At 59.7% G+C, this 23,402-nt stretch overlaps 1 protein-coding gene across 1 annotated transcript; it reads right to left on the bottom strand.

Moving 5' to 3' along the window:
* Positions 1–12,810: 12,810 nt before the first annotated feature.
* Positions 12,811–22,972, bottom strand: LOC135879160 (fibroblast growth factor 18-like). The gene is made up of 5 exons (XM_065405031.1): positions 22,941–22,972; positions 22,825–22,855; positions 15,460–15,637; positions 13,725–13,831; positions 12,811–13,071 (listed from the first exon to the last, which is right to left on the bottom strand). Exons 1-5 carry the CDS (start codon positions 22,970–22,972, stop codon positions 12,811–12,813), a joined length of 609 nt encoding a protein of 202 aa, XP_065261103.1.
* Between the last annotated feature and the right edge of the window lie 430 nt (positions 22,973–23,402).

Genomic DNA, 23,402 nt, shown 5'->3' with positions numbered 1-23,402 from the left:
GGCGGGAAGAAAGGCTCGGCCCAGTGGCCCATGCCAGGCCCAGGGGCTCAGGGACTGGCGCTGCCTAATGGAGCATCCCGGCCTGGCCCCTGAGCCCAGACCCCCAGTCCCGCCCCACGCCCCCCTTTCTAGTGCTTGGAAGGGTCGGACCCCCCATGGGGTTTTAGACAAAACAAAAACAAGTTTATTAACTACAAAAGATAGCTTTTAAGTGATTATAAGTGACAGCAAACAAAGCAGATTCCCTTAGTACATAAACAAAACCACAAACTGAGCTTAGCACACGGAGAGCTGGGATATGAATTAGCAAATTCCCACCCTGAGTGAGAGGCTGGCAGATCCTTAAGGCACAAGCTGCCTTGGCTTTCCCAGGTTTTCATACCCAGGCTAGCAATCCCTTAGCCTGGGACCAGCACTTCCCCCAGTTCAGTCCTTGTTCCTCAGGTGTTTCCAGGCGTGTTGTTGTCAGGAGAGGGACATGCCGTCATTGTCCCCTTTTATAGCTTCTCCCCACTTGCTGTGATCTGGGCCAGACAGTTCCCATTGTGCAGTGTTGTCTCAGGGAGGTTTCTATTGTACACAGGTCCTGGGGTGATCCTTGTGCTTGTGCATTTCCTCCATAAGCCATTAACATTGTTTGGCCTTTTTACTGTTGTATCTGAAAGGCGGCTTGTGGGTGTTTTCAGCCTCACAACATGTTCCAGTGACACACACAAAGCCAAACTTCACACACGACGATAGCACAGACAATCCAATGAGATATTAATGTCTAGAAGACCAAGACTTTTAGAATGATACCTCACAAGGCAGGCTTTGTACAAAACATGTCCCAGTTACATGACAGTGGTGAATATTGGGGTCCCGGGGTGTCACACTCTCCCTGAAGGGTCGGGAGTCTTGTCGTCTGATGTTGTGCTCTGTTCCTTTTGCACATCCCACATCCCACTCATGCAATGAGAACACCTTGGATCTTTCACAAAGTTTCCTCCTCAGGCGATCTTTCCACTCCTCGGACAACGGCGAGTCTCCAAAGTCAAACTTTGCTGGGTCTATTGTCGGACCTGGAGTCTCACACTGGGGTTTTACAATTGATTCAGGCTCGAAGAGGTCTGCTATCTTTTGTCCTTGCTTCACAACAACATCTCGACTTGTTTCATTAGCAATCAGTATAGTCACCTTTCCCTGGGCTTCAGCAGGTAGGGTTATGACTCCACTGGGGACCAGCACTCCTTCCGGGAGCCCTCCTTCAACCGTCTGCTCTACCATTGCTAATGCCCCTTTACTGCCTTTCAGCCGGGTACTCATGACAAGCACTTCTTGGCAGGGCAGGTGCAAGGATGTTTCGCGCCCTAGGCGAAACTTCCACCTTGTGCCCCTCCCCTCCCCTCCCCGAGCCCTGTGGCAGCTCTCTGCCCCCCCGCGGCAGCTCCCCACACCCCCCCTCCACCCTGAGGCGCCCCCCCTGCGGCACCACCCCCTCGGCAGCTCCCCACACCCCCCCTCTGCCCTGAGGCGCCCCCGCGGCAGCTCCTCCCGGCCCGGGGAGCCGTGCAGCAGCTCCCCGCCCCAGCTCACCTCTGCTCCACCCCCTCCCCGAGCAGCCGTCGCCACTCCACCTCTCCCACCTCCGAAGCTTGCGGCGCCAATCAGCTGTTTGGCGCCACAAGCCTGGGAGGGAGAGAAGCAGAGCGGGGCGGCGTGCTCAGGGGAGGAGGCGGAGCAGAGGTGAGCTGGGGCGGGGAGTTCCCCTGCGTGCCACCCTCCCCCCCCTTACTTGCTGCAGGTGGCCCTCCCCGCGGCCCCCTGCCCCAGCTCCCTCCCCCTAAATGCTGCTGATGACTGGGGCGGCCGAAGATCCGGTCGCCGCTGAAGGACCCGAAATGCCGCCCCCCAAATGCTAGTGCCCTAGGCGACCGCCTAGGTCTCCTAATGGGTTGCACCGGCCCTGCTTCCTGCTCCATCCTTGCAGGCACTACTAAGGGGGTTGTGCCCACGTACTTCAGTGCCCCAATCGGTAGCTCAGATGTCTCCGTTTTAGCGCTCTCTATCTTCCTATAGGCTTCAGCACAAAGCGTCTGGATCATCAGGGTATTCAGGTACTGGTCCCCAGCCCGTCGTCTGCAGTAATCCGCAAGCACCTTGAAGAGACTGGAGTTGGCCCCTATCAGCACAGACACATCAGAGGTCCCTTTAGGGTCGGGGCATATTAAGGCAGCTGGGTCCACCTCTTCCCTTACCCCAGCAACCTCCTCTGGGAATTCCAGGTGCACTATGACATACCCTTGGTAGGGGTTCATCCATGCTGAGGCCACACAGACCAAGGCCAGTCCGTGGCTGTATAGCCAGGTGCCTGAGCATCCGTTGGCAGAATGACTGAAATATAATAGTCACTTGAGATCCAGTGTCAAGCCCGGCTTTACACTCCGCCCCTTCAATCCTCACCGTGACCTCTGCTCGAGGCCCTATCAGTCCTGCGGGGATCCCAGCTGGACAGTCTCTCCTAGGGGAGCCTTCAAGTCCTGCGGGCCTGGGGGACCCCCAGCCCCCAACTCTTCGGCAGTTCCTCGACCCCTCCCAACTGGTCCTCAGCTTTCCACACACTGAGGAGGGATTTTCTTCATTACAGCACTTGGCAGCACGGTGTCCACCCTGAGCACATCGGTAGCAGAAGAACTGTCCGTTCCCCCTTCGCCCGGGTGGGACGGCGGCTCTAAATGCTGAATTGTCCGTCGCCACAGCCAGAGGCCTGGCGGTCAATGGTGCTTTGCAGCTCAGCCGTTCTGTCAGGGCCTGCACTTGTTGGGCAAGTTCCTCTCTGGCGCTCACCATCACGCCCTGGCTGTGCGCAGGGTGCTGTGCTGGCTGGCTCAGACGACTGGGCTTCCCAAACCTCACTGGCAGCCTGAATCATAGAATCACAGAATATCAGGGTTGGAAGGTGTGACGATGCGGTTCTGGCGGGACCCAACTGAGAGCGCCAACTCAGGACCAATTGCTTAAAACAGGGCAGTTACAGCCCCAGGCTGGGGTTTTTCCACCTCTAAGGCAAACCAAACCAGCCAGACTAAGAGGACTTTGGTCTCACCCCACTGGCTAACCGCAAGTCTCACAAGCAATTTCCTTAGACACTCCAGTTTCCCAGTATCACCACCAGAGCCACTCGTTATGGGGACAAATGGTTATGAAAACCAATACCCCAGTAAAAGAAAAAAGGTTCTCCTGATCCCAGAGGACCAAGCCCCAGACCCAGGTCAATATACAAATCAGCTCTTACCCACAAATCACGCTGTTGCCAATCCTTTAGAATCTAAAATCTAAAGGTTTATTCATAAAAGGAAAAAGATAGAGATGAGAGTTAGAATTGGTTAAATGGAATCAATTACATACAGTAATGGCAAAGTTCTTGGTTCAGGCTTGTAGCAGTGATAGAATAAACTGCAGGTTCAAAATCAAGTCTCTGGAATACATCCCCCGCTGGGATGGGTCATCAGTCCTTTGTTCAGAGCTTCAGTTTGTAGCAAAGTTCCTCCAGAGGTAAGAAGCAGGATTGAAGACCAGATGGAGATGAGGCATTAGCCTTTTTATAGTCTTTTCCAGGTGTAAGAACATCTCTTCGTTCTTACTGTGGAAAATTACAGCAAAATGGAGTCTGGAGTCACACGGGCCAGTCCCTGCATGCTTTGCTGAGTTGCAAGGCATATTTGCCTTCTCTCCATGGGTCAATTGTATAGCTGATGGTCCTTAATGGGCCATCTAGCAGGCTAGGCAGAGCTGACACCAACTTGTCTGGGATGTCTCCCAGAAGCATAGCATAAGTTTGAAATACAGACAGTATAGAGCCAATATTCACAACTTCAACTACAAAATTGATACATACATATAGACAGCATAATCATAACCAGCCAATCATAACCTTGTCTTAGACACCTCATTTGACCCCCTTTATACAAGATTTGGTGCCACTACAGGACTTTGGTTGCAACCATGTTCTATATGGTCCCAGCTTATATCAATAACGTCACCGAAGGGACCTCAGGAGGTATCTAGTCCAACCCCTTGCTCAAAGCAGGACCAATTCCCAACTAAATCATCCCAGCCAGGGCTTTGTCAAGCCTGACCTTAAAAACCTCTAAGGAAGGAGATTCCACCACCTCCCTAGGTAACCCATTCCAGTGCTTCACCACCCTCCTAGTGAAAAAGTTTTTCGTAATATCCAACCTAGACCTCCCCCACTGCAACTTGAGACCATTACTCCTTGTTCTGTCATCTGGTACCACTGAGAACAGTCTAGATCCATCCTCTTTGGAACCCCCCTTCAGGTAGTTGAAAGCAGCTATCAAATCCCCACTCATTCTTCTCTTCTATAGACTAAACAATCCCAGTTCCCTCAGCCTCTCCTCATAAGTCATGTGCTCCAGACCCCTAATCATTTTTGTTGCCCACCCCTGGACTCTTTCCAATTTTTTCACATCCTTCTTGTAGTGTGGGGCCCAAAACTGGACACAGTACTCCAGATGAGGCCTCGCCAATGTCGAATAGAGGGGAATGATCACGTCCCTCGATCTGCTGGCAATGCCCCTACTTATACAGCCCAGAATGCCGTTAGCCTTCTTGGCAACAAGGGCACACTGTTGACTCATATCCAGCTTCTCGTCCACTGTAACCCCTAGGTCCTTTTCTGCAGAACTGCTGCCTAGCCACTCGGTCCCTAGTCTGTAGCACTGCATGGGATTCTTCTGTCCTAAGTGCAGGACTCTGCACTTGTCCTTGTTGAACCTCATCAGGTTTCTTTTGGCCCAATCCTCTAATTTGTCTAGGTCCCTCTGTATCCGATCCCTACCCTCCAGCATATCTACCACTCCTCCCAGTTTAGTGTCATCTGCAAACTTGCTGAGGGTGCAGTCCACGCCATCCTCCAGATCATTAATGAAGATATTGAACAAAACCGGCCCCAGGACCGACCCTTGGGGCACTCCGCTTGAAACCGGCTGCCAACTAGACATGGAGCCATTGATCACTACCCGTTGAGCCCGACAATCTAGCCAGCTTTCTATCCACCTTATAGTCCATTCCTCCAGCCCATACTTCTTTAACTTGCTGGCAAGAATACTGTGGGAGACTGTATCAAAAGCTTTGCTAAAGTCAAGGAATATCACATCCACTGCTTTCCCCTCATCCACAGAGTCAGTTATCTCCTCACAGAAGGCAATTAGGTTAGTCAGGCTTGACTTGCTCTTGGTGAATCCATGCTGATTGTTTCTGATCACTTTCCTCTCCTCTAAGTGCTTCAGAATTGATTCCTTGAGGACCTGCTCCATGATTTTTCCAGGAATTAAGGTGAGGCTGACTGGCCTGTAGTTCCCCGGATCCTTCTTCTTTCCTTTTTTAAAGATGGGCACTACATTAGCCTTTTCCCAGTCATCCGAAACCTCCCCCGATCGCCATGAGTTTTCAAAGATAATGGCCAATGGCTCTGCAATCACATCCACCAACTCCTTTAGCACCCTCGGATGCAGCGCATCCGGCCCCATGGACTTGTGCTCGTCCAGTTTTTCTAAATAGTCCCGAACCACTTCTTTCTCCACAGAGGGCTGGTCACCTTCTCCCCATACTGTGCTGCCCAGTGCAGCAGTCTGGGAGCTGACCCTGTTTGTGAAGACAGAGCCTGCCTATCTTCCTCCTCTTTTATCAGGTGGGAGTAACTCGGGGGATGTTCCTGTCGCTCTCTTTGCCGGACATGAAGTAGAATCGGGCTCTGATATTGAGTTCCTCTTACAATCTGAGCCAGTCCGGTCTGGTCCATCTGCTCAGCAGTCACTGGGTTTAGCCCACGAAAGCTTATGCCCCAATACTCAGGTGCCACAAGTACTCCTGTTCTTTTTGCTGATACAGACTAACACGGCTGCCCCTCTGAAACCTGCTCTCTGAAGCAGCCTCTCCAGCTCCTGTGTATAGGCGGAAACCTTCTCGCCCCTTCACTGTCGGGAATTAAGGACCTTATAGTAGCTGTCCCCAGAGCCCCCTACGCTCCCAAAGGTGCTCGAGGGCCTCTAGGCAGCCCTTCCCACCGACCCCAGGGTTAGTGAGCTTCAGGGTGCGAATCACGTCTAATGCTGGGCCCCTACCAGACAGCGTCGCTTTTCGGCAGCAGATGCAGCCCCCTCCTGCAGCGGTCCAGCGCCGAGGTCCAACCCGGGCTCAGAGGTCGCCGCCCACCCAGGGAAGAAGGCTCCAGGTGTAGATAAATCTCTGATAATTTTCATATGACTTTACATTGCCCCTCTTCATATAACCTTGTAGTGGGTCACCCACGTGGGACCTCGGTTTTCATGAGACTTGGTATCAAAGCCTCATGTAGGAACTTTGCATGGCCCTTGGTATAACGTTATAGCCGCTAAGGATAGAATAAGAGAGAAGAAAAATGTCTTTTTGCTTGGAGTAGAACAAGATCTCTCCCCGCCCCCTTAATCAATTGCCCTGTTGAATGAACGAGGTGTGAATGAGCAAGGCATGGAAGGCAGCACCTCCAGACAGCCTCAGCCTTTGGAGAGGGGCTGGGAGCCAGACCCAAGGACAATAAAACATGTCAAGTGGGCTCACTAAAGACAAGCAAAAGGAACAGGAGTACTTGTGACACCTTAGAGACTAACAAATTTATTAGAGCATAAGCTTTCGTGGGCTACAACCCACTTCTTCGGATGCATATAGAATGGAACATATATTGAGGAGACATATATACACATACAGAGAGCATGAACAGGTGGGAGTTGTCTTACCAATTCTGAGAGGCCAATTAAGTAAGTGAACAAAAAAAACCTTTTGAAGTGATAATCAAGATAGCCCAGTACAGACAGTTTGATAAGAAGTGAGAATACTTACAAGGGGAGATAGATTCAATGTTTGTAATGGCTCAGCCATTCCCAGTCCTTATTCAATCCTAAACTGATTGTATCTAGCAACAGAGGGTCCTGTGGCACCTTTAAGACTAACAGAAGTATTGGGAGCATAAGCTTTCGTGGGTAAGAACCTCACTTCTTCAGATGCAAGTAATGGAAATTTCCAGAGGCAGGTATAAATCAGTATGGAGATAACGAGGTTAGTTCAATCAGGGAGGGTGAGGTGCTCTGCTAGCAGTTGAGGTGTGAACACCAAGGGAGGAGAAACTGCTTCTGTAGTTGGATAGCCATTCACAGTCTTTGTTTAATCCTGATCTGATGGTGTCAAATTTGCAAATGAACTGGAGCTCAGCAGTTTCTCTTTGGAGTCTGGTGTGAACTCTTTGGAGTTCACACCTCAACTGCTAGCAGAGCACCTCACCCTCCCTGATTGAACTAACCTCGTTATCTCCATACTGATTTATACCTGCCTCTGGAAATTTCCATTACTTGCATCTGAAGAAGTGAGGTTCTTACCCACGAAAGCTTATGCTCCCAATACTTCTGTTAGTCTTAAAGGTGCCACAGGACCCTCTGTTGCTTTTTACAGATTCAGACTAACTCGGCTACCCCTCTGATACTCTGACTCTCGTTGGCGTCTGTTTTTGAAGTTTTTCTGTTGTAAGATAGCCACCCGCAGGTCCGTCATAGAATGGCCAGACAGGTTAAAGTGTTCTCCCACTGGTTTTTGAGTGTTATGATTCCTGATGTGAGATTTGTGTCCATTAATTCTTTTGCGTAGAGACTGTCCGGTTTGGCCAATGTACATGGCAGAGGGGCATTGCTGGCACATGATGGCATATATCACATTGGTAGATGTGCAGGTGAATGAGCCCCTCTGAAACCTGTCATAAAGACAAGCAGACATACTGACGGCCTCGGGGGTTAGAAGCCAGCACCTTCTTTTGGAAACACCCTCTTTGCAGCATTGGGACAACTCCCAGAAGGAAGCAGCACAAAGGACCAATGGACACAGACACATATTTTGAATCTGGTATAGATTTGCGTGAGAGGGAAGCTGCTATAAAAGTGAGGTGTCTTGCAGAGGATCCCGGGACTTGTCTTGTCAACATGGGAGCATTGATCCGGATCGGCAGAAGCCGGCTCCACCCCTCCCCCATCTAACTCACCTGGCCAGTGCAGTTAAGGGGAGCAACTAATTGGTAACAACAACAAGATGGAGTATGTTTGTGTGTGTGAGTGAGTGTGTGAGTGAGTGCATGAGTGTAATATAGATCATATGCATATGATACAGTGTTGATTGATACACATATTACTAATAAATGTGGCGTTTCCCTTATTCCCCCTGAAAAGATCCTGTGCAGTATTTAAATACTGTTCATGTTCATGCTCTCTGTATGTGTGTATATATATCTCCTCAATATATGTTTCACTCTATATGCATCCGAAGAAGTGGGTTGTAGCCCACGAAAGCTTATGCTCTAATAAATTTGTTAGTCTCTAAGGTGCCACAAGTACTCCTGTTATTTTTGAGTATTTAAATACTTGCTCTGGCCGTCTCGCCCCACCAGCCCCCGTGCCTAGCTGCCTGCTCACCGCTTCCGCGGCCTCTCTGCTGTGACCTCTGCTGGTCAGTCCCGTAGGGATTGTGAGCTCTCAGCAGGCTGGGCAGAAACAGGGTCCCGCCACAAGTCATTTCAGCTCAATTTAAGCTCTTACAATAACAAAGAGGCTCCTAATAGAGCCTATTTAGCTCTGTCTTTGACCAGTGGGAGGAACAGGTTAAACCAGCCGGGGGAGGTTCATTCAGACCCTGCTCACATCAGTAAAGAGGAGAACTGGGTCTGTGGAGTGACCTGGGGCCTGGAGCGTCTGCACCGGGTCAGCCGCTGGCAGCCCAGCCTCTCCCAGCTTCGTCCCAGCACACGCTGCCTCCGCCTTGCCCTGCAGAGCCCTCCAGCGAGCCTGGGACACCAGGGTTGGGCTTGGAAACCAAGCCCCACCCACAAGCCAAGCCCCACCCACAAACTGAACCCCGCCCAGAAGTCGAGCCCCGCCCATATGCTGTGCCCAAGCCCTGCCCACAAGCCTAGCCCCGCCCACACGCTGAGCCCACCAAGCCCTGCCCACAAGGTGTCACTCACAGCAGACAAAGGGTGTGCCCCCAGCTTCGGGGAAGTCCCTTATGTGATGAAGTGGGACTGTTCTTAATGTTTTCTCTAAAAACTGTGTGGGTGCCTCAGTTTCCCCTATGCATTTCTGAAGTCTCTAGGTGGTGGGATAAGGGGGTGTGATTGTGGCAGAGCCCGAGAGGGCAAGTGTGATGGTGTCTGCACAGAGAATGGCCGACACCCTGTCTCCTGGCAACTGGTGGCCTGGGCCACTCTCCTGCAAGGTGCCAACTGAATAGGGTTACCATACGTCCGGATTTTCCCGGACATGTCTGGCTTTTTGGTCCTCAAATCCCCCTCGGGGGAAATTGCCAAAAAGCCGAACATGTCCGGGAAAATACTCCCAGCTTTGTTTTGCCGGCATCCCTGCCCCAGTCCCCTGCTTACCTTAGAGCGGCTCCGGCGGGCTGCGAGCTGCAGGCGGATTCCCCCGCGGCGGCGGCAGCTGCTGCTCCCCCCAGACACCTCAGCTCTGTGCAGCTGACGAGCCGAGCTGCCCGAGCGCTACCGGCTTTGCGGTTTGCCGGGCAGCCCCCAGACCTCCAGACCCTGCGCCCCCGGCCAGGCGCTTCCCCTCCCGGGCTCCGGCTGCGCAGGGTCTGGAGGCTGCCCGGCAAACCGTGAAGCCGGTAGCGCTCGGGCAGCTGTTTCGCGTGGCTGGGAGGGAGGAGGGGGAATGCGGGGCACTCAGGGGAGGGGGCGGAGTTGGGGAGGGGACTTTGGGGAAGGGGCGGAGTTGGGGCAGGGCGGGGAAGGGGCGGGGCCAGGGCCCCGTGGTGTGTCCTCTTTTTTTAATGTTTAAATATGGTAACCCTACAACTGAAGGTGTTGGAGAACAAAGAGATCAGGTGACCTCCTGGCCCAGGAAAGAGACAAAGGCCAGAGGAGGGGCTGGAGAGTTTCAGTTTGGAGCTGGCTGGGGATATGGAGGGGAGGCCAGACAGACCTCCTGGCCCCCCTGGCCCCCCAAGATGGACCTAACTGAGGGGGTCCTGTTGTCTGTACCTGCAAGACCTGTCTGGGACTGTGTTCCTGTCGTCTAAATAAACCTTCTGTTTAACTGGCTGGCTGAGAGTCCCGGTGAATCGCAGGAAGCCGGGGGTGCAGGGCCTTGTGTCCCCCCACACTCCATGACACCTTAGACCTGCCCCCTGGGCCTACAGCCCCCTGCCCCACCCCATGAGTCCCATGGAGCCAGACCCCGGGGGAGCCTGGCCCGCTCTGCAGGGTGAATGCCCCTCGCCCAGCATGGGCACAGGTGGGTTTATTGGGCGACTGGACCCAGCCTAGCCAGGCCTTGGTTAGCCCAGAGGGACGAAGGTCACAACCTGGTCCGCCCTGGTCAGCCCAGAGTCCCCAGCCCCATCCCTCAGCGCTCGCTTTGTCCCAGTTCAGGTGTGCACCAGAGCCCTCCGCAGCCCCCGGCCTTTGCCCCGAGCTGGTGTGGGGCCCGCAGTGCTCAGTGGCTGGTGTCAAAGGCCCAGTGGTTGGATCAGCCACTGGTCTCTCAGCTCCACTGATCCAGGCAGCCGGGAGCTGCTCACGCCTGCCTGCCCCGGCAGCACACAGCCTGCCCCCGCCCACCCCGCTGAGGCTGCTGCTCACCGTGGAAACTGAGGCACACACAGGCCTCTTAAAAACAGCACACGCAATTCCCACACCGGGGCTGCCCCGCTCCCGCCCCATGTGCTTGGCAGCAGTGGAAGTCACCACTGTTGACGTGAGGTTCACGGCTGGGCAGCTCCCCGTGCCCAGGCTGCGTGCAGATCCAGGCAGAGCCCTGCCCGTGTTACAGGGCTGGGTCCGTGCGGGCTCACAGCAGAAGGGCACGGCCGGGAGTACTGGGTGTGCAGGGGGGGGAGCTGGCCTGCGACCCCCAGGCCAGCCGAGCAGCTCCCAGGACAGCAGCCGTGTGTCCGCGCCGCAGGCAGCCGGGGAACATTGCAGCTTGTTAGGATCAATTAGTGCTGAGCGAGCGCTGGAGGCCCCGGCCTGGTGCCAGGCCCACTCCCGAGGAGGGCGCCACGGCTCATGCCAAGGAGCCCCTGGCACTTGACGGCCTGGGCGCCTGCCCCCCCCTCGGCCCCAGATGGGCAGGGCGGACAGCGGCTGCTGCCCTGGCACAGGCCCTGGCGAGGGCCGCTCCAGGGACCAGGCTGCCCACGGCCCCGCTGGGCCGCTCTGGGGACTTGCGCTGGTCCCTGCTGCTGGCCCCACAGGCCCAGGCCAGGGGCTGCTCCCCCCTCCCCCCACAGCTTGTCCAGTGGGACCTCCCCCCTGTGGGGAGAGGACCAACAAGCAGGGGCCACCGCTGGGTGTGTCCAGAGAGCAGGGGATGCCCCTCCCCACCCCACCTGGGCCCACAATACCTGCCGTCCCCCAACCCCCATTCCCCTCCCTGCTGCACTCCACCCATAACTCCCCTGCCCCCACCCCCTCCACCGGCCTCTCCCCTCCCCACACAGCAATACTTACCCCCTCCCCTCCCCCCAACAGGCAAACTCCCCCGTTCCCACCCCTCCCCACACAGCAAAATACTTACCCCCTCCCCTCCCCCCAACAGGCAAACTCCCCCGTTCCCACCCCTCCCCACACAGCAATACTTACCCCCTCCCCTCCCCCCAACAGGCAAACCTCCCCCTTTCCCACCCCTCCCCACACAGCAATACTTACCCCCTCTCCTCCCCCAACAGGCAAACTCCCCCGTTCCCACCCCTCCCCACACAGCAATACTTACCTCCTCTCCTCCCCCAACAGGCAAACTCCCCCGTTCCCACCCCTCCCCACACAGCAATACTTACCTCCTCTCCTCCCCCAACAGGCAAACTCCCCCGTTCCCACCCCCTTCTCCGGCCTCTCCCCTCCCCACACAGCAATACTTACCCCCTCCCCTCCCCCCAACAGGCAAACCTCCCCCGTTCCCACCCCTCCCGCACCCCTTCCATCCTCCCCCCCCCGCCCCGGGCTGGCCTGGTGAGCTCTGAAGTCATGGGCCATGCCCAGCTGGCCTCCCAGGCCGGCCCAGCCCCTCCCCAGGTGCAGCAGACGCAAGGGGAGAGAAGCAGACGCCCAGGCCCAACACCCACGCTAAGCACGGCAATATTTAATTAAATTAACCCATCAACTAGTCCTAGTAACAATAATTAACAGCAGCCTGGTGCCCTGTGCCTGCCCCTCTGGCAGGACGAAACCAGCCCTTCTGTGGGGCAGCCCCTGTGTGGTGTGACCCGCCTGTCACGGGCTGTGGGGCAGCACCCAGCCCCCTGTGTGGCGTGTGGGGTGACCCGCCTGTCACGGGCTGTGGGGCAGCGTCCGGCCCCCTGTGCGGCGTGTGGGGTCACCCGCCTGTCACGGGCTGTGGGGCAGCACCCGGCCCCCTGTGCGGCGTGTGGGGTGACCCGCCTGTCACAGGCTGTGGGGCAGCAGCGCCCAGCCCAGCCCATGCCCTGCGCTGTGGGACCACAACCTTTCCTTCTCCCGTGTCCAGCCCATGGGACCGACATCCCAGCATGCACTGCTGCAAGCCAGCTGGCATGTGGGGCAGAGCCTGTGTCCCGCCCCCATGGCTGGTAGCCCACCCCTCCTTGGCGTGGCCGGAGCAGCAGAACTGCATGCTGGGAGTTCTGCCCCTGCGGGTCTGAAGCCAGCCTGGCGGGGGGAGCGTTGCATGCTGGGAGCCCGTCTCCTCGCCGTGCTGAGCTGGGCATGGCCTGGGGGCACCAGCTGGGCACGGGCCCCTGGCTCTAGGGCCCCAGGGCCCGCTTAGTCCGCGGGGTGAGGGCGGTGAAGCGGAATGGGCTCTGCCCCTCGCCCCCTGTGCCCTTGGGGGGCCTCTTCATGAAGTGCCCTTCGCGCTGGGTCCGGTGGGTGCGCGGCCCCCTCTGTGCCCGCCCCTTGTGGGTGAAGCCCAGGAACCAGCCCCGGTGCCCGGCCGACATGAAGGCCGTGAAGTTGTTCTCCAGGACTTCTTCCACGAAGACACAGCCCCGGCTCCGCCCGTCCAGCTGGGGGAAAGAGAGAGACTGAGACAGGCGGGTGGGGGGCATTGGCAGGCGTGGGGGGCCATGAGGATGCAGAAGGGCAGGGGTGTGAGATGCAGGTGGGATGGGGGGATGTGGGATATGGGGAGGGGGCAGGGAGCGCAGGCGGGGGTGCTGTGGGTGAGGGGGGAGGCGATGGGGGATGCAGGCAGGTGGGGGACGCAGGCAGGCAGGTGGGGGTGCTGGGGGTGAGTGGGGAGGCTGGGGGGGCACAGGCGGGGGGACGCCAGCAGATGTCACTGTCAGGCCGCATGAAGCCCCGGCCACAGCGCAGGGCCCAGCCTAGGCCTGGGGGGCGGCTTGGTCATTGTGACCCCCCCGGGGAGGCTGCCAGGCCGGGCCCAGCCCCCCAGTGAGCCTGGGTGCCCCTTGGCCCTGGCCCAGCCACCCTGCTGGCTCTGGGGAGGGGCCGGGGCACTCGCTGGCTGCCCCCTCACCTGGGCAGGGGCTGGGGGTGTCCCCAGGTGGCTCAGGGGTGCAGGCCTGGCCCCCACTGCTGGGCTGTCTGGGAGGAGCAGGAAGGGACCGGGGCAGCCTGGGGGTGCTGGGGAGCCCTGGAGGAACAGGGGCATTGTGCCCCCCAGAGCGGGCACGCCTTGCACAGGGCAGCCCCATACCTTGCCCAGCACCTTCCCTCTCCTGTCCATGCAGACGTAGTAGCCCGTCTCCTTGCCCTTGATGCGAACGTGGCTCCCAAAGGTGTCGCTCTCCACGGCCAGCAGCGCTGCAAGGAGCCAGGCGCAGGAGTTAGGAGCGGCTGTGACAGGGAGGGGACATGGCGGGCGGGGGGAGCAGAGATGAATGAGCCTGGAGCTTCCTACCCTGGCACAAATCCAGGCAAAACTGGGGCTAGGATTGTGGAGGGGCTGCGGGTCGGGAGTGAGGGGCACCGGCCGAGCTGGGGGGGGGGCAGGGCAGGGTTGGGCTGGCAGGGGCTGCGGGTCGGGAGTGAGGGGCACCGGCCGAGCTGGGGGGGGCAGGGCTGGGCTGGCAGGGGCTGCGGATCAGGAGTGAGGGGCACCGGCAGAGCTGGGGGGGGGGCAGGGCAGGGCTGGGCTGGCAGGGGCTGCGGGTCGGGAGTGAGGGGCACCGGCAGAGCTGGGGGGGGGGGGGCAGGGCAGGGCTGGGCTGGCAGGGGCTGCGGATCGGGAGTGAGGGGCACCGGCAGAGCTGGGGGGGGCAGGGCTGGGCTGGCAGGGGCTGCGGATCGGGAGTGAGGGGCACCGGCAGAGCTGGGGGGGGCAGGGCTGGGCTGGCAGGGGCTGCGGGTCGGGAGTGAGGGGCACCGGCAGAGCTGGGGGGCGGGCAGGGCAGGGCTGGGCTGGCAGGGGCTGCGGGTCAGGAGTGAGGGGCACCGGCAGAGCTGGCGGGGGGCAGGGCTGGGCTGGCAGGGGCTGCGGGTCAGGAGTGAGGGGCACCGGCAGAGCTGGGGGGGGGCAGGGCTGGGCTGGGCTGGCAGGGGCTGCGGGTCAGGAGTGAGGGGCACCGGCAGAGCTGGGGGGGGCAGGGCAGGGCTGGGCTGGCAGGGGCTGCGGGTCGGGAGTGAGGGGCACCGGCAGAGCTGGGGGGGGCAGGGCAGGGCTGGGCTGGCAGGGGCTGCGGGTCAGGAGTGAGGGGCACCGGCAGAGCTGGCGGGGGCAGGGCAGGGCTGGGCTGGCAGGGGCTGCGGGTCAGGAGTGAGGGGCACCAGTAGAGCTGTGGGGAGCTGGCTGCTGGCTCACAGGGCCCCGTTTCTCTGTGCTTGCTCCAGCAGAGCAGGTCTCCAGGTGCCAGGCTCCTGCTGAGCCCTGGGGCAGTTCCTGGGGGCTCGGGCTGCTGTGGGGTGTGCGCAGTGTGTCCCAGGCCGGAGGGTCATGCAGCTCCCTGCTGGCATGTGGGCTGCGTGGCTGGGATACTCGGCATTCCTGGGCCCCTGCCAGGACGGCCTGGGAAGCCAGTGGGGCCGGCTGGTTGGCAGGATAAGGAGCCGTGTTATCAGGTGTTTACTAGGCAGTTGGTGGGCGCAGCCGCCCGCCGCTCTCCAGCAGCTGCCGTCGGTGGTGCAGACGGGCGCGGCCCCGAGCAGGAGGGCACGGCTGGAATCTGCCGCCTGACCCGAGAGCCCCAGTTCTCGCTGCCTGTCGGGGCGGGGGGATCGCCAGCTCCAGAGGGGAGCAGGCCGGGCCCGGGCGGGTTCGCTGGCACCCCTGGGCGGGGCGATGGGGGCTGTAGAACTGGGAGGCGCTGGCCAATGGGCCCCTCCTGAGCAGCCTCCAATGTAGGGCAGAGCCGGGCTCCCCTGCTCCAGGGGAGCTCTGGGGGCGGGACACGTGGCTGCAGCCCCCTCCCCCCGAGATCCCCCCAGGCCCGCACCGTATTTGTTGCCGTCCTCGCCGTTGGCACGGACCTGCTTGCCGAGGACCTGCAGGTGCCCGCTGCTGCTGCGGCTGTACAGCTGGTAGACGCGGACATGCCGGTGGCTCACCTCGTCCAGGGGCCGTGTGTGGTTCTCCACGTAGAGGCGGAAGTCGGCCGCTGTCTGGTGAGACTCCTGCAGGGAAAGGCAGGCCTGGCTCCCCACTGCGGCTCTGGGGGTCAGGCCCTTCTGGAGGAGGGCTGGAGCATGCCGAGCCCCTCGCAGCACGAGGAGACCAAGGGCAGATGCTGGCCAGGCCCATAGCCTGTGTGCCCAGGGAGCCACGGCCCACGGGAGGGCCCTCCCAGCCAGGGACCTACCCAGCCCCCCCCAGGTCTCTGTCGCCTCCCCCCCGACAGTCTCTCTCCCCAGGCCCCTGCCCGAACAGGGCCCCGTCCATCCCTGCCCATTCTGCTCTGGCTCTGGCGGTGCAGCACCCCAGCCGGGAGGTCCCCTGTTCACCTGGCATGGTCAAGGCGGCCCTGCGGCCCCTCGCCAAGTGCCGGGGTCTGTCTCTGCCGGCCCCAGGGTTACAGCCGGGAGACTGGCAGTGACTCCAGAGGAACAGCTGCCTGACGCTTCCCGCGGCAACACCCCGTTCTCAGTGGCCAAATTTAACCCATTCAGGCCGAAATTCCCCCGGCCAGGTGCCTGCCTCAAGCCACATCAGCTGAGCTGGGCGTCATGTTTGGGAAAATAGGTGGCTCTGTCCTCAGCTCTCGCTGGTGTGTCGCAAACCTGCGGCTATTTGGTGCTTCGCTTTAGCCCCAGCTGCTCAGGCAGGAGATCGCGGAAAATCTTGGCTTCCATTTTCACAAAGGTGCCACATTTGCAGACAGAAGCCTGAAAGCGGGACCGGAGCGTCTCCACCAGAAACCCACCTGTTACTGTGAAACGTCACCGGGTCGCACGCCAATCACATGCCATTCAGCCTGGGGGAGGAGGGGCTAGGCTGGCTCACAACCACTCTGCCGCCAGGCTCAGGAACAGGGACCTGACATTTGGCAGCAAGTTGCCCTGTGGTCAGGGATATATTTTGAGGAAGCCTCATTGAGGTTGCAGGAACAAACCATCCCGTTGTGGAGAAAGAATAGCAAATATGGCAGGTGACCAGCTTGGCTTAACAGTGAAATCCTTGCTGATCTTAAACACAAAAAGGAAGCTTACAAGAAGTGGACGATTGGACAAATGACCAGGGAGGAGTATAAAAATATTGCTTGAGCATGCAGGGGTGTAATCAGGAAGGGTAATCACAATTGGAGTTGCAGCTAGCAAGGGATGTGAAGGGTAACAAGAAGGGTTTCTACAGGTATGTTAGCAACAAGAAGGTGGTCAGGGAAAGTGTGGGCCCCTTACTGAATGGGGGAGGCAACCTAGTGACAGAGGATGTGGAAAAACCTAATGTACTCGATGCTTTTTTTGACTCTGTCTTCACAGACAAGGTCAGCTCCCAGACTGCTGCACTGGGCAGCACAGCATGGGGAGAAGGTGACCAGCCCTCTGTGGTGAAAGAAGTGGTTCGGGACTATTTAGAAAAGCTGGACGAGCACAAGTCCATGGGTCCAGATCTAATGCATCCAAGGGTGCTGAGGGAGTTGGCGGATGTGATTGCGGAGCCATTGGCCATTATCTTTGAAAATTCATGGCAATTGGGGGAGGTCCCGGATGACTGGAAAAAGGCTAATGTAGTGCCCATCTTTAAAAAAGGGAAGAAAGAGAACCCGGGGAACTACAGACTGATCAGCCTCACCTCAATCCCCGGCAAAATCATGGAGCAGGTCCTCAAGGAATCCATTTTGAAGCACTTAGAGGAGAGGAAAGTGATCAGGAACAGTCAACATGGATTCACCAAGGGCAAGTCATGCCTGACTAACCTAACTGCCTTCTATGAGGAGATAACTGTCGCTGTGGATATGGGGAAAGCGGTGGATGTGTTATTCCTTGACTTTAGCAAAGCTTTTGATACAGTCTCCCACAGTATTCTTGCCGGCAAGTTAAAGAAGTATGGGCTGGATGAATGGACTATAAGGTGGATAGAAAGCTGGCTAGATCGTCGGGCTCAACGGGTAGTGATCAATGGCTCCATGTCTAATTGGCAGCCGGTTTCAAGCAGAGTGCCCCAAGGGTCTGTCCTGGGGCCGGTTTTGTTCAATATCTTCATTAATGATCTGGAGGATGGCGTGGACTGCACCCTCAGCAAGTTTGCAGATGACACTAAACTGGGAGGAGTGGTAGATATGCTGGAGGGTAGGGATCGGATACAGAGGGACCTAGTCAAATTAGAGGATTGGGCCAAAAGAAACCTGATGAGGTTCAACAAGGACAAGTGCAGAGTCCTGCACCTAGGACGGAAGAATCCCATGCACAGCTACAGATTAGGGACTGAAGGGCTAGGCAGTAGTTCTGCAGAAAAGAACCTAGGGGTCACAGTGGACGAGAAGCTGGATATGAGTTGACAGTGTGCCCTTGTTGCCAAGAAGGCTAACGGCATTTTGGGCTGTATAAGTAGGGGCATTGCCAGCAAATCGAGGGACGTGATCGTTCCCCTTTATTCGACATTGGTGAGGCCTCATCTGGAGTACTGTGTCCAGTTTTGGGCCCCACACTACAAGAAGGATGTGGAAAAACCTGAAGGGGGTTCCAAAGAGGATGGATCTCAGATGTTCCGATGGTGGCAGATGACAGAACAAGGAGCAGTGGTCTCAAGTTGCAGTGTGGGAGGTTTAAGTTGGATATTAGGAAAAACTTTTTCACTAGGAGGGTGGTGAAGCACTGGAATGGGTTATCTAGGGAGGTGGTGGAATCTCCTTCCTTAGAGGTTTTCAAGGTCAGGCTTGACAAAGCCCTGGCTGGGATGATTTAGTTGGGGTTGGTCCTGCTTTGAGCAGGGGGTTGGACTAGATACCTCCTGAGGTCCCTTCCAACCCTGAGATTCTATGATTGTATGTGCCTTTTGCTGTCCTTGTGAAAATCTGCCAGACATAGCCAAGTTATAAGTCTCTGAAAAGTCATCCATCTGCACCGGGCATGCTCCAGCCCAGGGCTGCAGGGACTGAGCAGGACTTTCCCGCAGTGGCTTCTCTGGGGCCCAGAACTGAGAACAGCTGATGCCTCATTTGTGCTCAATTCTGGCCTTTCCCAGCCTCTGGGGGCTCGACTTTGCAGCCTTAACGTTCTTGTCATGCGCCAGCAATGACAGCCCCGCACTGCTGCAGCCCACGCCTTGCCCGCCCCAGGACCGGCCACCCCCAGGGGGCGAGAGCCGAATCTGCTGTCCCCCAAACCCTGGGGCCTTCCAATCACAGCTCTTAGGCTGTGCCCATGAGCTCAGTGCCAGAGCCTTCCCATGCGCTCCCCTGGGCAGTGGGGCAGATGTTCGATCAGAAGGGCCCAGAGAGACTGCATGACGCACCCAAGGGCACAGGGGGCTCGGTGGCGGAGCAGGATGCTTGACCCAGGTGTCCTGTGTCCTAGGCCAGGTCCCAAACTGCCGGGCAGCCTCCAGTCTTCCGCTCCAGGCCCTGTCGTGGTGCCGAGGTGGATCCCCCACCTGGCCCAGGGGGGTCTCGCAGTCAGTGCCGGGGGGTGTCTGGCACGGCCAGCAGCTCTCGGGGCATCTCTGCCAGCAGCCGTGCTGGCCCGAAGGCTGGGCCTCTCGGGCGTCGCTGGTTCCCGGGCAGCCTGCCAGCCACTTTCTGGTTGGCACCTTGTTCCCGGCTCTTTTGTAACGGGGTTAATTGTCTTTGGCTCAGGGAGCTTGTTAGATGTTGGCACTAAGGCTCTTGTCCTTGTGCCCATGAGGCTGCCCGGGAGCTGCGCTGCCAGCCAGGACCCTCCCCCCACCAGGGCTGCATGGATGCTCCTGGGAGGTCCGGCTCAGTGCCACGCCCAGCCCGAGACAGCAGAGGGGGTGGGGACAGGCGGACAGCAGCCGGGAGACACACGCGCCAGCTCGTGCTACCAACCGTGTGGCCATGGTGCCTTGGGAGGCTGCATCAAATCCCGGGTCCTTGCTCACGCACAATCCCCAGGAGATCCAATGTCTGCCCCAGCCAGGCAAGGTCCAGCCACGGCTTGGCCTCACCCCGTGGGCTGCTGGCTGCAGCAGTGAAACCCTCCCAAGGCCAGAGCTCGGCCCCCTCGCAGCAGGGGTGTGTGCATGGCTCACAGCCAACTGCTCCGCCCGGGGGGATGGCAGGAGAACCGGGCCCCCATCCGTGGGGCAGAATGACAGTGACAAAGGCCCCGTCCTGCGTGCACTGTCAGCTCGCACATAGCTCGCTACCACACGAGCTAAGGGAGCAGCTCCACTCGTGTGCAGCTTCTGCAGGTTGTTACCCTCCGGTCAGGTTTGAGTTCTGGGTTCAGGCAGAGCCTCCTCCCATCCCCAGAGCTGATTAGGCCATGGCTTGGGGAACCCATCGGGCTGGGCCCAGCGTCCCACCCCCCTCGACCAGCCCCTCTCCGCAACTTGTGCCAGTCTGCTCAGATCTGCAACCTTCGTTTTCCTCGCCCCTTCCCAGACGTCCCCTCTGACCTGCTCCAATGGCTGGACCCTGCCCGGCCGGGCCAGGGGAGCACCCAGGGCAGGCGCCCCGGGGCCCCAGGGCTGGGAGCACAAGTCCCTGCAGCACAACGGGAGAGTGTCCGGCCAGCCACAGAGCTGGAACAAAGTCACTCGGGGGCATGGCAGTAGCACGTTCCCAGGGAATCCCAGCCCAGGGACACCCACACACCCCTGCAGGCTGCCCTGGCACAGAGTCTGCCCGCCCCGGGAGCCCCCTCACCACCACCCCCGGCATGGCAGCTCCAGGCGCCCATCCTCACCCGCCCAGTGTCTCAGGAGCAGGGCAGGGGGCAGGGGGTGGCAGCAGGGCCCATCACAGGCACCTCCCAGCTCATCTAACCAGGCTCCCACCAGGGCGACGGCAAGGGGCGGGCACCTGCCCAGCACTGGCAGGGCACTGATGGGGGCTGCTCCCTGCCTGAGCCCCCACCCCAGGGCACAGTTCCCGCCGTGTCTGCACGAGCCATGGGGAGCAGGCAGGGCCCCAGCACACCTGCTCTCTAATGAGGAGCGGAGCTGGGGTGGGGGCTCCCAGGGGCTCAGAGCTGGGGCCCAGCCCGCCCAGGTCCCGCCCACGGGGCAGGCGGCGCAGGCGAGCTGGGCTCGGCCGGCAGCATAGCAGAGACGCCCCAGGAGGGGCCAGCAGCAGCCTCGTTCATGGTGGGAGTTTGCTGCCTCCCCCTCAGCTGGCCTAGTTACGTCCCCGCAGCTCCCTGAACCGCGCTGTGACTCGGGGGCCCAGTGAGGGGCCCGTGGCTAAGCCCAGCGGGCACAGAGCATGAGCAGGGCAGGCTGGGTTATCCTGGGCTCCTGGCTCAAACAGTGCCCAGGACCAGCTGCTCCGGAGCACACGGTGGCAGGCAGTTCCACTGGCCACTCCTGTGGAAAGAGCTGCCTTGTGCTACTTGGAGATTTGCTGCTTCTCCGTTTAATTGACTGTCCCCATGTGCCAGCCCCTGCCCCACTGCCAGCCCCACGGGCTGCTCACCCTGGCCTCACCCCGCCCCTCACGCACCAGCACATGGACTGCCTCTGACAGGCCCGGTAAAACCACTCATAATGTTACATCCTGATAGGCCCCGCCCCCTGGGACGAGCCCCAGTGGGGCTGGGACAGGAGGCAGAAGGCACCCCCACCCTGAAGGGCCAGGCTCCCCCGGGCAGCAGGGGGGGCGCCCGGCTGTGCTGCCAAGAGTGGGGTCAGGGCCCCACACGTTCCAGCTGCAGGGGGCCCAGAGGGGGGCTGGGGAGGCTCCTGGCCATGGGACCGCGGGGGTGGGGGGAGCTGCTGGCCCTGCCTCTCTCACTCCGAGGTCCCCCCCTTGTCTCCTGCCCCAGCTCCAGTCCCTTGGCCACGGCGACGGCTCCAGGCCAGCGGCACCCAACGGCACTTTGCGTGGCAGGGCTCGCCAGCGCACTCACCAGACGGACGAGTCCCACCCCACCCCCAGCGCCTCGGGGCAGCCCCAGCCTCGCTCCCCACTGCCCAGCCAGGACACAGCCAGGGAGCCCCCGGGGGACAGAGAAGGAGGGGGGCAGCCCCACGCCCCGGAGGAGCCAGGGGCAGAGCCACTAATGGAACCCAGCCTCCCCCCGCTAGAGTCAGAGGCTCCAAGGCCAGACGGGACCCTTGGGATCCTGCAGTCGGGCCCCCGGCATGGCCCAGATGGACCTGCCAGGAAAGCAGGCAGCAGTGACAGAGCCGCCCCCGGCCCCTTAGAGCCCAGTGGTGCCCACCCCAGGCGGGCGGCGGGATCCTCCCTCGGCCCAGCTGCTGCCACTCGCGGAGCGGGGAGGGAATTACCGCAGCCCTGGGAGCCCCCCCGGTCTGCCCTGGAGCACAGCCGCAGAGCTGGTTTAAGTGTAGACGTGCCTGGGAAACAGTCCAAGGGGTCCCAACCCCCACTGGTAGGTCCCTTGGTTCCGGGCTGACTCTCGCTTCAGCGTCCAGCCAACTGGTCCGTGGTCGACCTTCCTGGGCCCAGTCAGAGATCTGCCCCCCAGTTCCTGCAGGCTGGGATCGCGGTGCCCCTGAACCTGCTCCGTGTTAAACCAGACAGACCGAGCGCCCTGGGTCTCTCACTCAGAGCAGGTTTCTAGCCCTTTGATCCGTCCCGGGGCTCTTCTCTGACCCTCCCCGAGTTATCACCATCCTCCCTGAACGGTGGGCACCAGACCTGGGCACAGGATCGCCAGAGCCAGAGCCAGAGGGGAAATCACCTCTCCAGAGTCTCCTGTTTGCATCCCAGGCTCACATGCTGGGAGTTCATGTTCAGCTGATCATCCACCACGACCCCACCTCTTTGTCATTCCCTGCTGCCCAGGACAGAGCCCCCCGCCTGTAAATCTGCCCCTGGATCCTAGATGTACATTTACATGGAGCCATTTGAAAACACCTCGTTTGCTTGCTTCTCCCCTGCAGAGCTGGGGACAGAACCCAGGAGTCCTGGCTCCTCACCCCCACTCTGATCCACCAGAGCCCACATTCTCCTCTCAGAGCTGGGGATAGGAACTGCCCCCCCCCCAGTCCCCTTTGCCGGGCAGCCCTGATGCTGTGGGACGAGCTCCCAGGCTGGGCACATGGCTCTGCGGGGACCGACTCAGCCAGGAAACTGCTGCAGCTCCACTCTGCTTTGAGAGCCGCCCGGACGCTGGTGCAGAAGTGAGGTGAGAGTGCCTGGGGCTGGGGCCATGGGGATGCCTGGCCCCTCTCCCCTGGCCTGGCAGAGCTGTGCCCAGCCGGACGCAGCACTTACCTGCACGGGCAGGAGCAGGAGCAGCAGGTACCTGGCAGGAGAGGAGAGAGGCAGCGTTAGTCTCGTCCCCACCAGCCACTGCCCCGCCCTGCCGGCCCCTGGTGCGGGGAACTTACAGGCAGGCGAGACGGCCCAGGGGCAGAGGCATCACGGCCAGGTGGGACCCCACAGCCTGCACCCAGCGGCTGGTCCGGGGGCGCTTATCCAGCAACCGCCATGGGGGCACCAGTGGGTGGGATGGAGCAGGGGCCCTGGGTCAGACCCTGGTCCTTCCCGCAGTGCATGGAGCCGTGTCCAGGGCAGCGCCCCCCGCTCAGGGCTCTGCACCTCTCCCCCCGGCTTCTCCTCGCTCTGCGGGTGGCTGGGTGCCAGGGCGGGCATGGAGCCCAGAGCCCAGCTTCGCGGCAAGGGCTGGGGCTGCAGCGTAAGCGCCGTGCTCCGGCAGAGCCAGCGGGGCCGTGGCCACGCTGCTCCCAGTCCCAGGGGAGGGTGCCAGCGCAGCGGGGGGCGGCCCATGCCACCTCCCTGTGGCCGTCAGGGCCCAGCAGGCAGAGAGCAGTTCACGTGCATCCTGGCGG

This window comes from Emys orbicularis, chromosome 5 (genome assembly GCF_028017835.1).
Source record: "Emys orbicularis isolate rEmyOrb1 chromosome 5, rEmyOrb1.hap1, whole genome shotgun sequence".
NCBI classification, from domain to species: Eukaryota; Metazoa; Chordata; order Testudines; family Emydidae; genus Emys; species Emys orbicularis.
This window is presented reverse-complemented; position numbering and strand designations above follow the sequence as displayed.